The sequence below is a fragment of the Equus quagga genome, chromosome 5 (assembly GCF_021613505.1).
Source record: "Equus quagga isolate Etosha38 chromosome 5, UCLA_HA_Equagga_1.0, whole genome shotgun sequence".
NCBI classification, from domain to species: domain Eukaryota; kingdom Metazoa; phylum Chordata; class Mammalia; order Perissodactyla; family Equidae; genus Equus; species Equus quagga.
The window spans coordinates 107,154,118-107,168,907 of record NC_060271.1 but is presented as its reverse complement, the minus strand read 5'-3'; the positions used below and the strand labels follow the sequence as shown (position 1 = coordinate 107,168,907).

General features: G+C 32.8%; 1 protein-coding gene across 2 annotated transcripts in view; it reads right to left on the bottom strand.

Annotated features, from left to right (window-relative positions):
* The window catches only part of SOS1 (SOS Ras/Rac guanine nucleotide exchange factor 1), a 147,358-nt gene that overhangs the window by 27,135 nt on the left and 105,433 nt on the right, over positions 1 to 14,790 (bottom strand). For both annotated transcript variants that reach the window (XM_046660829.1, XM_046660830.1), the window contains exons 9-14: positions 13,973 to 14,100; positions 12,527 to 13,182; positions 3,656 to 3,737; positions 2,904 to 3,026; positions 2,496 to 2,599; positions 1,144 to 1,366 (exon numbers count right to left, since the gene is read on the bottom strand). In XM_046660829.1, the coding sequence (XP_046516785.1) occupies positions 1,144 to 1,366; positions 2,496 to 2,599; positions 2,904 to 3,026; positions 3,656 to 3,737; positions 12,527 to 13,182; positions 13,973 to 14,100 (1,316 nt within the window). The remainder of the gene's footprint in view (positions 1 to 1,143; positions 1,367 to 2,495; positions 2,600 to 2,903; positions 3,027 to 3,655; positions 3,738 to 12,526; positions 13,183 to 13,972; positions 14,101 to 14,790) is intronic.

The window sequence follows — 14,790 nt, the reverse complement described above, 5'->3', positions numbered from 1 at the left end:
ACTTTTATCATTGCTTTATAGTAGCATTTTGCTTTGGGCAAGGTTGGAATTTCTCTAGCACTTATAAATATTATTTAACAACTAGCATGACAAAGTATTTTGGGCTAGTTCTTTTAAATAATGATATCTGTAATAATAGCCAGTCCAAATGAGGGTAATCATCATAATTCATAAATTTTTTTCCTCTAAAGGAGGGGGGAAGAAACCCTACCACAAAGAGTCTTAGAAAATAAATAAAACAGATTCTCTCCCCACCTCCCGCTTTTTCTCCCCCAATCCCTCCAGTACATAGTTGCATATTTTTAGTTGTGGGTCCTTCTAGTTGTGGTGTATGGGACGCCGCCTCAGCATGGCCTGATGAGTGGTGCCACATCCGTGCCCAGGATCCGAACGGGCGAAACCCTGGGCCGCCGAAGGCAGAGCGCGCAAACTTATCCACTCGGCCACGGGGCCGGCCCCCAGTAAAACAGATTCTAACCCTGATTTTTGGGAATAGTTATGATCTTTGTTGGAAGGAGATCTATAAATTTAGCTCCTTTTATTCATTTAGTTATTAAAAAATAGTTTGAGATTCTAAATAGTCCTCATTTAAAACTAGAAATAGACATTTTTTGAGAGAGTAGTTATATCAATATAGAAAAACCAAAAAAGGCTGTACCTGGCCATGATTTAAGTTCACAACTACAATAGCAGTAGCTAACAATTACTGAGCCCTTACTTTGTGCTGGACAATGTGCAAAGCACTGTATTAATATTGACTATTTTAAACCTCACAGCAGCCCCAGGAGTAGATACTATGATTAGCCCCATTGTACTCTTGAACAAACTAAGGGGCAGAGGGATAAAAGTTACACAAGAAGGTTAAAGTTGCCCGAGGATACCAAGCCAGCAATTGGTAAAGCCAGGATCTAAACCTAGCTTTACCAGCTAGGGGTGACTGCACACAAGGAGAGCTGTAAAACCAGACAGATCAAGGGGGATCAGGCAGCGAAAGAAGAGCCTTCTACCCATAAGGCCTTCTAGACACTTCATATACAATCTCATTTATGTCTTATTACAGTCTTGTAGGACAGAAAGCAGTATTTCATTAAAAAAATTTAGTCCTTTGAGATGATTTTTCAACTTGAATGTCAAATTACATACCGATACAGATCTGATTCAAGTAAAGTAAGTTGTCGAGCAATTTCTATTGGGTGTAAGGTGAGCAGGTCAAAAGTCTCTATGTGCCCAGGTCTGCTTATATGCCACTCAACTGTGGGAGGTGAACTCTGAAATGTAATATTATGACCTGGTCCATTGTCTCTTGCAATTTTTTTCCTTTGGATTATTTTAGTGATGGATTCGACCCATTTTTTCATTGCTTTACCTGAAATACATTTTAAATAACATTTAAATACTTTTTACTTAATATTTTATGTTTTAAAAATAGTTTAAAATCATACAAGTGATACCTGAATATATCTTTGCTATAAAAAGTTCAAATCATCAAAATAAAAAAATGGAAGTTCTCCTTTACTGTTTCCCTCTTCCCTATCCCAATCTCATTCTTCTTCGTATGGGTAACCACTGTTAACAGTTTGGTATATATTCTTCCACATCTTTTCTAAATAAAATTATAAGGTAATTTATTTGTAGAGATTGAACTTCTGTTCAAATTATTATTTTATTATCCTCCAAAGAAAGATGTATCTTACACAAATGAAATTTATAAGGATAGATGATACACATTCACTGTTAAACTAATTAACATTGCATTTTATAAACCAAACAGTGGCAGAGGAGTGATTCCTTTATTTTAGTGTGAGTTTTTAATGTGGCTTTGTTTTGTACTATGCATGAAAGTACTATTATTTAACCCTTTATTTTCTGATTCTCATTTAGAGTGTGCAATGGAAACAGAAACAAGTTTGTCTAGGACATCCTTAGACCTATACAATCACAGAATCTTTAACTAGAAGGGAAACTTTGGAGATCATCAAGCCTAGCTCCTCATGTTACTGATGAGGGTACTGAAGTCTAAAGAATCAAAGTGATTTTGCCTAAAGTCATGTATCTGGTGAGTGGCAGTGTTCAGAATAGAACTCTTGTTTCTCGGCTCTCAGTTCAATATGCTTTGCTGCCTCTCTGACATATGCAGTATTCACCTAATTGTGGCCCAGTCAACCCCGATCAGTGCTGTTATAATGGTACAACAGTTCCTAATTGTCCTCTGGTACGCATACTTTCAGATAAGTGTAAAGACGACATAAGTTGAGATTTTTCTATCCAATTCCAAAAAGTAAGTTGATTTATTAAATGAAAATACATTGGGTCAACAGGGTGATTATTGAGCAATTTGTAGGTCAGAATGTTTGATGAAAATTTTTAACTTTTCCAAATGGTTATGCTGGCACTATAACACCTCTTAACAACACTGAGCAGTAATGACATCATTTGATAGTCACCATATTGGTACTTTTATTACATATAAAACTAGGCACTTAAAAAAACCATACCTCTTACTGTTCCAATAAATTCTTCCATTCGCTGCAAAAGATCTGCATCTCTTTCAAAATCATAGAAGTGGTGTTCTACCCAGTGCCGACATACATTTAATACTCTATGGCATTAACACAGAAGAATAATTGAATTACATGGGAACTCGGACATAAACGTTTATCACAATGAATGGTATAAATGACAACAGAGTAACTCTTACCAAATTAAATAATTGTATAAGTGGCTTACCACTTTCAAAACTCTATGTTAATTAAGACTTATACAATAATTTCTACAATTGCTCTTAACTTCACTCATTTTACTTGTTACCTCCTCCTTGCTTGGGAAAGATCCTTATTTGCTTAAACTCTGAAAAAGAAGTTCAGTAAAGACTTATTTACTTCAGTTATTTATTTAATGCTCACCGCAGTTGTACAGGCTGTATATACTCTTTTCTAAACCTTTTTAGTTCTGCACTCAAGGGTTGATCTCCATTCTCTATAGCTATGCGATCAGCTTCTGTTGGCTCAGGCTCTGGAATTTCAAACCTAACATAAAACAGAACAAACTGATAAAAATACTAATTATATCGAATTATACAAAAACTATAAACCCTTTTACTAGCCAGCATAATCAAGAGAGCACTCTAAAAAATTACTAAGGATAGATACATCAGTGAGAACAAGTGCCTTTCATTTTGGCTTGTATAATCACCCTAAATCAACTAACATACTACTTTTTAAGGGTAATGCTTGAAAAGTTGACTGCTCTTTGTTTGGGTGGATGAACCACTTTTCTTGATTACGGTATTTGTTCATTGACAAGCTCCATTTTCCTCAATGTGTGGCATATTTGAAAAAAATCCATTCAGAACTTCTAAATCATCAAAATTTGAATTTCCAAAGCCTAAATTACATATTTTATATAGTTCTTCAACTTAAATAATTTTATAAATTTGAAATTTCACATACTGAGTTTCCATCTATTTTTGTGTTTAAATAATCAAAGCTAACATATTATTATAAAATAAATGGTCATCTAAGAGAGATTTTATCTCTTAAAAAAGTACTTACGGAACTAAAATTTAAAGTTCATTTAACACTTTTCCAACATATAAGATCTTAGCTCAATCTATTAAAAAAGAAATAAAGAATTTAAACATTTTAAGTTGACAGACCTTTCTATTATAAGACTCAGTAGTTCTTGAGGTTTACAAAAGGATCTGTATGTTGTAAGAAATGTCCGAACAAAATTGGGATCTGAGAAAACAAAGGAAAAATACTTTATTAAAATTTTTGAGTCAGAATGACTAAAACTATTAGTTACATTTCAAAAGAGATCAAATAGTCAATTTTAAAAGTCCCAAAATGTTCTGACCACATAGAGTGCTTTAGAAATTGTAATGAATTGCTAGCTTTAGTGCTTCCTAAATCAGTGGCTTCCTAAAATATTGATACTAAAATTTTACATTAACTTATTTCTTGACCTCTGCACACTCTGGCTAGCTGATCTTAAACTCATCATTGGCCACAGGAATTCGAAGGGAAGAAAGACAAAGGCAGAGCATGGAAGCAAGCTCCCACCTGCATCTTGGAGCACCACCAGTTGTTTATCTCCTTCACAAAGAGAAAGGCCACAGGAATAACCTGTTACTTTTCTCGACATCCAGACTAGTTTATCTAGGATCAATTATCTAGATTCCTTTAAAATCATGTTAACAGAACGTACAACTAGAAATTAGATCTCATAATCTTGTAGATCAAGTTAAATACAGTTTCTAAATTATTTCATTTGCTGGAGGTCTTGATTAAAACTGCTGAAAGATGCTTACAAATACCTATAAGTTATTAAAACTATTAAATGTGTGAGAATATGTTGATTTGGTTCTATTCACAACTTTCAATTCTTTTTACTTCAAGTAGTCACAATAAGGGGTCTATCATAAGAGCAGGAGTCTCCAACCCTTTCCATGAAAGGATCTACTTTCATTCGCATCTCCATGAAGTACAACAGGAGGCTGCCAGAGTGTGGTCATTTCCCCAGGCCTGCCCGACTCCTGTCTCTCCTTGACAGTATTTTCCCAAGTTGTGGAGAAAGGCTGCTGTCATCAGCACAAGACTTGGGTTGTCATCTTCTGCATAAAAAGGCAAAGAGACATCACGATGGGGCAAAAAAGTCACTTACTTCTATAACTCAGATTTCATTAAGGTCCACATTTAGTTCTAAGAGTCTTTAAAAAGAAGGAAGGGATAGTTCATTAACTTGAGTTTTTTAATGGAAGTATCCTTTTCCTACTTTACATTATGGACTGGTAAGCTCTAATTTAATGATAAATTCATTGAGAGTAGCAACTACCTTTATTTTTGTTAGGCTGCACACTGTGGATCCTTTATAAGAAGTACAATGTACTGCATTAGCATAGGATTTAGCAAGAGTCAGAATTCATTTGTTTGGAAAATTTCTATTTAGGTTGATTCTGTCTGATTAAAACCACCCTAAATTTAGCCTTAAAATAATTTTAATATATTAACTGTTTCCTCTAAAAAGCAAATTCATGGATTTATCATAAAATAAAAATCTTATTTCCAATCTATTGGTATATGTGGTCATCAAGATAATGAATTGAATTAAATATCAGACAACCTTGAGTTTAAGATAATAATACTTTTTTAAGTTAAAGAAAATTTTACATAATAAAAATATATTGGTTTTAAATGCCCCTCTTTTCCCTTTAGCTTTATACCTTCTGAGGCTAGAGTGGGTTACTGATAAAAGTAATTTAAATACATACAATCCTTTAGTAATTTCCTCTCTGTTGGTATTTTATTGTTTGTCTTCAGTTACAGAGTTCCTCAAACGTTAAAGACTAATGTCTCATCCAGAAGAAAAGATTTTAAAACAGAAGGCTGTACAAGATTTTAAAACAGAGATTTATATCGGTTTCATCACAATCCTCCCTTTCAAGAATCTTCTTCCTGTTCTACAAATCTATTTGTAAGGTGAGGCAACTCAAAACACCATATGTTTAGGAAGCAAAAGCAGTGGCCATTGCAGAGATGCTGAGCTGTCACTGTTGGAGAGCCCAGACCCTTAGGACAAGAGTGTTCCAAGTATCCCTGTGCTGTGTTCCAAATTTAGGGTGACCTCTCCCTTTTTTAAAAGAAAGTTTATTTCAGTCTAAAATCAATATCCAGATCTACTTCTTCTCAAATGCCACCTATGTCAGCCTAAAAAGTTGTGGGATACCAAAGGTACCTTTAAATTGAAAAATGACAAAAGCAAGTTCTAAGTGAATTGAAGTATGTTTTAAGAAAACTGACTATTTTTAAAGGCAAACTATTTTAAAAAGCTCTTTTCATCTTAAACCACAACTTCTGGCCATTTCAGTACTTCAGGAACTGATGACAACACTGGGAAAGTCATGATGTGCCTCACTGCCCCATCAGTCAAAAAGGGCTCACATCAATTCCTGGTGCCTGGTATCTAACACTCTCAAAGAGCATCCACGTCATTTGTTCCCTATGATTTCTGTGGAGTAGGGCCAATGATGTTTTTCTCTTTCCACGTACGAGAGAAGTAACTAAGACTTATCTAAGGTCACACAGTAGAATGGCAGAGATTGAACCAGAATCTAGATTGTGTGATTCCTGATTTGGTGTTTTTTTCTCCGGTATCACATAACCTCCCTGGATCAAAGGATCCCTTAAGGTTTCCACAGCTGTGAGATCTAAATATAAAGAATGAATCCCTGAGTTATATAATCACTATAGAATTTTACGTAAATGATTAATTCAGAATGTAGCTGCAAATTGTTAGTCTTGGTTAAAGGCACTAGAAAAATTAGCTGTCTAATTGTGATTCTGTAATTCTTGTTAAGCCTTCTTCTAGATGTTAGGAAGTAGCACCCTGTACCTTCCTGTACACTGTATTCAGAAGAGGAGTTTCTGAAGCTGGCGGTGAAATAAACACTCCCACAATCATAACTGTTGTACTAAATTGAAAAGTGACTCAAATTTAAGTTGTTTTTAGCTTGATTAGAAATAAGAGCAGTCTTGCCAAAAAGAAAAAACCAGCAGAAGCTAAAAATAAACCAAGGAGTTTGGCAAAGTTTAAGTACTTTAAAAAAATATCTTAAAGGTTGCATATATTCCCAGGCTTGTATTAATGTAGGCTCTATTTTCAGTCTAAAGCAGTGGAAAATTGCTAATGAATGAAAAGCTTATATTGAGAGGACATAAAATATATTTGAAATTTTACACACACAGAGTACATATTCCAGAAGCCATTTTTATTTCTATTGATTTCCCCATTCTAGTGATTATAAATATACCATGTCACTAACCACTGGAGACCTTTATCTTATTGATGATGCACATGACTAAGATAATTTGATATTTTTAAAATATCAAAACAATTTCAAAAGAAAACAAAGTATTACTTACATGTATCAGGCAATGATAAAAGCTAAGTTTTATATTGCCTCTGTTGGTTGTGGAGCAGTAGTTATCTACCTGTATTATAAACCGTTTCAGAGACAGATGGAAGGCAAGGCATAAAAATATAAAAGCCAGGGTGGTTTGATTTTAAAACATAAGTACAAACAAATATTTGTGGAGAAAATGAAAATCGACTATTTCAATATTCTCCTCTGTTTATCGCTTGTTGTAGATGTAATTCTACAAACCTCTTTCTCAAACATAGCTCCTAAAGGATTTCAATATGAACGACGACAAAAATTCCCTCTGCGGTTTTTCTTCATCATTTTAGGCAACATTCTCTTCTACTTGACTCTCAGATCCCTGTGCTAAGATTTCCACCGTGTTCACCAGCTGCTCTGTTTCCCTCTCTCTATGTAAATACCTGGCAATCCTACTATCAAGTCCTTGCTTGTTCGCCCAGGTTATTTCAAACATGAGCTGTAGTTACTATTTTCCACTGGGCTTCTAGCTGCCTGTCTCCCTCACTCTAACACTATTCTTGACAATATTTTGTTGCACAATTTTTTGAAATCTTAGGAATTCAGAATATACTTACATTAATGTTCAGAATACAGCATATTAGATTTGATGTGATAAATTCAACCATTTTTTCTTATGTAACTATTGTGATTGACACTTGATATTTTATTTGGCAAGGTCAATGAAATTTATGAAATATTTATTACATAGAGTTATTTATGTAAAGAATACCCCTCCCCCAACCACCATAGTGAAACACTGTTAATCAGGATGTCTGTTCATGTGATAATGCTCCCTTTAATACAGCCATTCAAAAAGCTACAAGAAACAATAAGTTCCTCAACAAGGATTTATAAACAATCACTCTTGAATTCCTTAAAAAAGGAAACAGACGCTATGCTGACGCACAAACACTTAAAAAAAATCAGAGTTTAAAAATAGAACAACACTGCCCTATAGATCAAAAATTGTTCAAAAGATTTTTAAAAGGTTAAAACACCAAACTGAGTTTATAACGGACACAAATTCAAAAGAAATCTAATGCAGGTTTTTGAGGATTTTCTAAATGAGGGCATAAAATAGCAGTAAATTCCTTAAGGAAAATTATCAACTGGCTTAAGTCTTTTCAATACCATTTTCTATAAAAGAGAAGTTCACCATGCATGGCAAACACCTTTTTTCCACACTTCAAAATGAAAAGCTTTTATTTCCATATAATGTCAGTTCTGAATTATTATCTTTACCTCAAGGCCACCTCATTTCTCGAAAATAGACTATCAAACAAGATATAGCATCACCAAACATTTCTTTATCCACGTTGTTTTAAGTCTCAATAATTAATTTGTACTTTATTTCCTACAACTGTAACCGAAGTGAAATTCCTACTGTCATCTCTTCTTTATGCACATTGCTTTGTGCTTTCTTACTGGAGGTAAAGAAAGTCTCTTCATGTCCTTGCCAGCCTCAGAACGATCCCTCTAATTAGATAGTTTTCCTGACAGCATTTGGAATTAATTCCAAAGTTCTGATGCAGTTATTAGCGAATTACTATATGTCCAAAAACACTGGATCTGAGAGACAAGCTATAAATTAGATCCCACATAAGACCCTCTTGTAATCTCTTAAGCAACAGTTAAGTACTGTCTAATTCACCTAAATTTAATTTTTTCTCCCAGAAATCTCCTTTTACAACCACCAATAGACTGATGACTGGGTTTTGTTAAAAACTAAAATTATGATGTATAATAGACTGATGACTGGGTTTTGTTAAAAACTAAAATTATGATGTATAATATCTAACTATATACCAAAATCTATGCATTAAAATGGAAGTTTATCTAGAGTCAGAATTTATTACCTGTTTCACTAAGAAAAAGAATTATCTCTCTATAATAATATATAGATAATATATATCTTCATAGTAGACCTGTTTTTGCCCAGAAATGAACAAGCCATTTATGTTACTAGCAATTCAAACCAAGCAAGTAATTCTATTTTTATTATTCAATAAACAAAACAAAAAATTACATTATATTCTAATAATGAAAAAAATTCACATTTTATGAGTCAGTATAACATGGTGGAAAGTATACTCTTTATTAAGAGTCAAGAAACTTAATTTCTAGGCCTCATTCTGCAATTAACTGATGTGACTTCTGGCAAATCACATAATCTTCAGGGGACTTGGTTTTTTTGTCTATAAAGTGGGGGATTGGTCATCTCATCTAACACCAGAGATCTATAGCTCTGTTTCATATATTATTGTTAAAAAACTGAGGGATCAAATTGGTTTAAGCCACAGTGAAGTCTGAATTAACTAAGGTTAAACCAGTTTTTCATGACTATGTCTGACCAACCTATAATCTAAAAAAAAAATCTGTAAATAATGCTTATTAGTTATTAAATTTTCTCATCTATTATAGCCAATGTCTTTTATTATAATTCTATACAATAAAAATATGCCAGTTAAATTTCAGCTTTTGTTTCAGCGTAAGCCACAACTTGCACTGTATGTTCTCCAGTAAAAATACCTACTAACCAAATCAAAAAACCCCAAAAGGGCAGACCAATAGTTCTTAAAACAAAGGATAACTTGACCTGTTATCATTGTAGTGAGAACTCAGTCTATTTGCACTGGAAGAGACCTTAAAAAATAACTGCTTTCATGTTTTACAAGTTCATAGATGGTCTATTAAAACACATTCTATATTGCCAGTAATACGTTCAGTGACAGAACTTACAGAAGTGCCCAAATAAGCTAATAATTAATACTAATTTGTGTGTACTGTAAATCATAACTCATGAAAGCTGCTTATGGATTCCAGTTACAACAGTAATATATTTATGACATAAGTTAAAATATTCAATTAAGCTTCAAAAGGAGATAGAAAAGAAAAATGTCAAAAAACTTAGCCAAAACACTCCTAAAACACTGGCATTTTATTCCTCAAGAAATTAATGAAAGGCATTTTTTAAAAACTTTAAGTTTTTTTAAAAAGTAAAACAATCCTGTCAATTTAAATTAAATATACTTAACTTTGCAAAGTTCTATAAATACAAAAATTTAAGTGTATTATATTAACTAGAAATAAAACCATTTAAAAATATTATTCTATTTAAAAGCTAAAAATTAAGATAAATGAGAGCAACTATCAAAAGTAACTAATAAAACACCAGGACAAAAGTCCTAAGCCCACAGATTTGGCTAATATTGTGTACATTGAGGAGAGAAAACTGTCAAGACTACAGAGAAACTATCAGCTATGCTTGTTCAAGTTTTCTTTGTTTTAAAAGTATCCTCAATCGATCAGTCAAGTTTCCCAGAAAATAAATATTTAATTGTAGTTCTGCAACTGCTTATTAATAATCATAACTTAGTTTTGTGAAATACAGCAAGTAGTTTAAAGAAAATTTTTACCATTAACAATAGAGTTTTATAGAAACAATTACATTAAACATTTTGGAACTTGAGAATGTTTTCCCACTCAAATATCACTGACTTGTGATAGTAAACACTAGTAAGTGGTCTCCAGCACTTGCCACTCACATTGCTCGACAGGAAAAAAAATAGTAAAACTTCTGCCTTACAAACATAGATAAAAATAAAAGGATTAATTTTATTCTAAACAGTCTAGGAACTTAAAATAAAATGGTGAACAAAAAATGTCTTAAGAAGTAGCAAAGAAGTAAGTATTTTACAACCACAAATTTAATAAAACATTTTTGTAGTTGAATTCTAAATCTTAAACAGAATACAGAAGTTGATGAAGATCCAACTAAATAGGTAGGTCATATTAATTACTGAAAATTGTACCTCTCAAAATGGTTTTAGATGTAAAAAAGATGACAGAATAATCTATGTCTTTTTCCTGTAAAATCCTAGGCAGCTTATTTAAATTTCTTGTGCTTTGATGTATTTTTCTATTTTGGGGTCAGTAAAATGAATACAGTGATTGCAGAAGTTTCTAGGTGAAAAATCAATAGTAAAATTGGAATCTCAGACTAATTGCCTTTCACTGTATTCGCACGTTTCAGCTACTACCTGCTACTGCCAAATGGTATGTACTTAGACAGTCCAAACTGCTTTTAAAATTAGCCTATGGAAACCACGATTGTTTTGCTATGAAAAAGGCTAGCAAAAGAACTACCAATTAGAGGCCAAATAAAAACTAAAAAGAAAACAAAACACTGTCATCCCAGACACATGTGGAAATAATGAAAGAGCTTATACTTTGATATCAAGATAAAAATATTCTAACTTAATTTTACTTTTTTGCAAGGTGGCCCTAATAGTTTCCAGGCCATCAGTAGTTCTGAATGGACATTTAATAAATTGAACAGATGAACATTATCAAATGTATTCATCTTTAGCCCAGTGGATTAGTTAATGGATATCTTTAAAAGTTTAATTTAACTGGTGCCAGAACAGTTTCCAGAGAGAACTGAGAACCCATTTATAGGACTTTAAAAATTGAAGAAAAATTCTAGAAATAAGAATATATTTAAGCAAGAAGTATGGGATGGATGTTAACTTTCACATTTCACATTTAAGAATAGCATTTATGATATAAGATTTTATATGTCTTTGTAATAAAAACATTCTTTGAAAATAAGTTTACATTTATATTTACAAAGAACCTTCACATATAGTATTTTATTTCTTCTTTCCAACAACATTCTAAGGCAGCTGAGGTGATGTTCATTTTTGAGATGAAAACTAAGGTTCTGAGACTTAAGGAACTGATTGAATGAAGGTGTAAGTCCAAATTCAATGCTCCTTCCACTCTCCCATACTCTACAGTATTTTACAACTATGAAACTTGCTCCTATATAGGGAAGTTGAAGGCTGAAGAACACTGGATTATCATTTGTTACCTTATTAGAAGAAATAAAATTACTTAAAAAAATGAATCATCATATTTGTTCCTCACCTCTAAAACATTATATTTGATTCAGCCTATATAGCAATCTTCTGAGATGATCTGGACATGTTTGTCTCTAAAAATTGCCCTGCTAAAGTGAAACTGTTTTCTTAAATAACATCAGTTGTAAAAAAAAAAAAATTGAAAACTTAAATGACTTCCAGGGTTGCTAAATTTAATAAGTTTTAGGAATGGAAATTAAGAAAAAGCAATGCTGTGTGTCTTTGTACTACCAGCATAATTTTGGTGATGGATGAATATTAAAATTTTTACTGATTTTATAATCTCAATAATGGAAAGAGAAGAAAGAAAAAAGAGGTAAAGGTATAAAAAGGTTTTTAGACTCTAATGATGATGATTTACCACTACTTTTAGTCTTGTTTCTGCCACTTTCTAACTGGGTAAATTTAGCCAATTGACTTTATTTTCTCATTTATAACTCTGGTTGTAAAGTTAAAAATTATATATATGTGAGTGTAGTATAAAAAGTATGAAATTTCAAAGAAATATAAAGTGGTGGTATTTTTAGTCAAAGGAAAATGAACTCTGATAATGCAGAGGTCTTTTGTTGTTAGTTTGCTTTCTATTTTAGGCACCATGACCTATACAGAGAAGAAAATCAGCTTGAAGCAGGAAAATAAAAGTCACAGGCAATTTCTTATTTCTTACCTGCATACATGTGGTATGTGAGCCTCTCTATAAGTTTAATAACAGTTCCTGCTTTGATAATTGGAATTCCAGCCTTGGGCTGCATGTTTTCTTCAAATATAATATTCTCTTCAGAGTCGGGCTCTGCAAATCTATAAACATCTGCACTAGGGAGCCTCATCTGCTCCTCCTTCTCCTCCTGTAGCATTGTCACATCAAGCATCCTTTCCAGTGTACTCCGGTACTGTAAAGATATCAATGCTGCCATCCAATTGTTTTTCTCTTCAGCTGACTTGGCAGAAAATATAACACTATTTTCATCTTTTAAAATTATTTCAAAAGCATGCTTGTACTCACTGGTGTCATCTTTGTCATTAATTTGTACCTTTCTCATAAAAAACTTTTCTTTAAGACGATATTCTGCATTGCTAGCACCAGGAAGTCTTGGTTGCCCATGATTCGATTTACAGCAAATCATTAAGCCATCAAAGAGAAATATGTGTCTCTCATGTTTGGCTCCTACACGTGTAAGAGTTCCTTCCATTATAAACTCATTGCAACACTGTCCAATGTCTTTTCCCTCCCATCCATCAATATTCTTCTGAATCTCGTTCATTTTCTTGATTGCTAGTTGTTTCCCCTTCATTTGCTGACTATAAAACCGACATGCAGATTCACTGGGATAAAGGAAAAAACATTATTAGTACACAGATGACAGAGAATCTAGAACTCATGTAAATAAAGTGCAGCATAAAAGTATACTTTAAAAAGGTAGCACTGAGAAGGTTTTCACTAATTCTCCAAATATATTAGTGTTACAAAACTGCACAATTTTGGAAACTAAAGCAACACAGTAGAGACATTTTTTTTAGTGCTCTAAAAGAATATGACAACTGACAAAATTCTAACCTGTAAATTCAATTCAGAACGATTATTTCTACCTTGGCTACTCAACATTTAGAATGACAAATATTAAAAAGTAGCCCAATATATGAAAAAGTAATTTAAGAGATTTTAAAAAATTATTTAAAAATGCTTAAGTGGACAAGACCCAAAGCTAAAAGAATATGCACATATTATAATTAGGAAACTGGAAGCAATATTATCTGAATTAGTGCCTCAAATTATATAATCCCTAAAATAAAGGACATTATTAATTTTACTTTGACAGAGTGATGATGTTGACATAAATCTACCTAATACATTTTGCTGTCTCTCTCCTTTAGCTTACCAGTTAACTCTCAGAAGCTCTTGTCTGGGAGTGTGCAAGGAAAATGCACAAATATGAAAGGTTTTTCAAACAATAACAAATTCTCTTGGCTTTGATGTCACTTCCTCTGAAAGACCAAGCTTGTCACTAAAACTATTTTCTTCATTGTTTACTCGAGGAGGAAACTGGGATCTCTGCGTTTATACCACAATATTCAGGGTGAAAAGGAGGATTATAAAAAAAGTGAAAATATTCACCTCAGTCTTCGTTTTGCAAGACTTTTAGAACATATTTTTTCCATACCACTCTGAACATTAAGCAAAGCTGTTATTGCTTGTTTCAAACATTCCTTGTCTTCTTGATCTTCACTCTTTTCTTCTAACTGCTGCAAAGTCAAAATAACAAATATGAACCAGTAGAACAGTTTTGGACAAAAACCAAAAAAAGCCCATTTTATTTAAAGATAACTGATTCAACTCTTTCTACCAGAAAAAATTTTTTAAACGTGTCATAAAATATATTATTCTTTTTAAAAGTCCTTTTCTTCTTTATGTATTATTATCCATATTAACCTGCAACCAAGTTTTCCACATTAAAAAAAAAAAAAGAGTAGAAGCAGTGTTAAAAGACGTCGCACCTTGTGACAGGCAGTAATGTGTAGTATCTCGGATGTATATTACTGAAAAGAAGTGAGGAGCATAAATTATCTTTTTAACTATCATAATGCAGTACAGCTGTAGGCACATAGATGAGATATTTTGAAGTGAGGAATTTGGTCTGATTCTGACATTATTGTTGTAGGCAACGGGATGATAAGGAAGATAAATATATAGAGAAGGATGTGCTATAGTGAAGAGGAACTTGAAGACATAAAATCTAGGATCAAATTTGACTTTCCTTCTGTGTGACCCCGGGGCAAATTACTTAACTTTTCAGTCTCACTTTTCCCATGTGTCAAATGAGGCTTATAAAAAGCCTGCCCTTCCAACTTTATGGGGCGATTATTAAAAATCAAAGCACTTCGTAAATGATAATGTACAATGTAAGTGTAAGTTGCTTTCTTTGTAGTTCTACT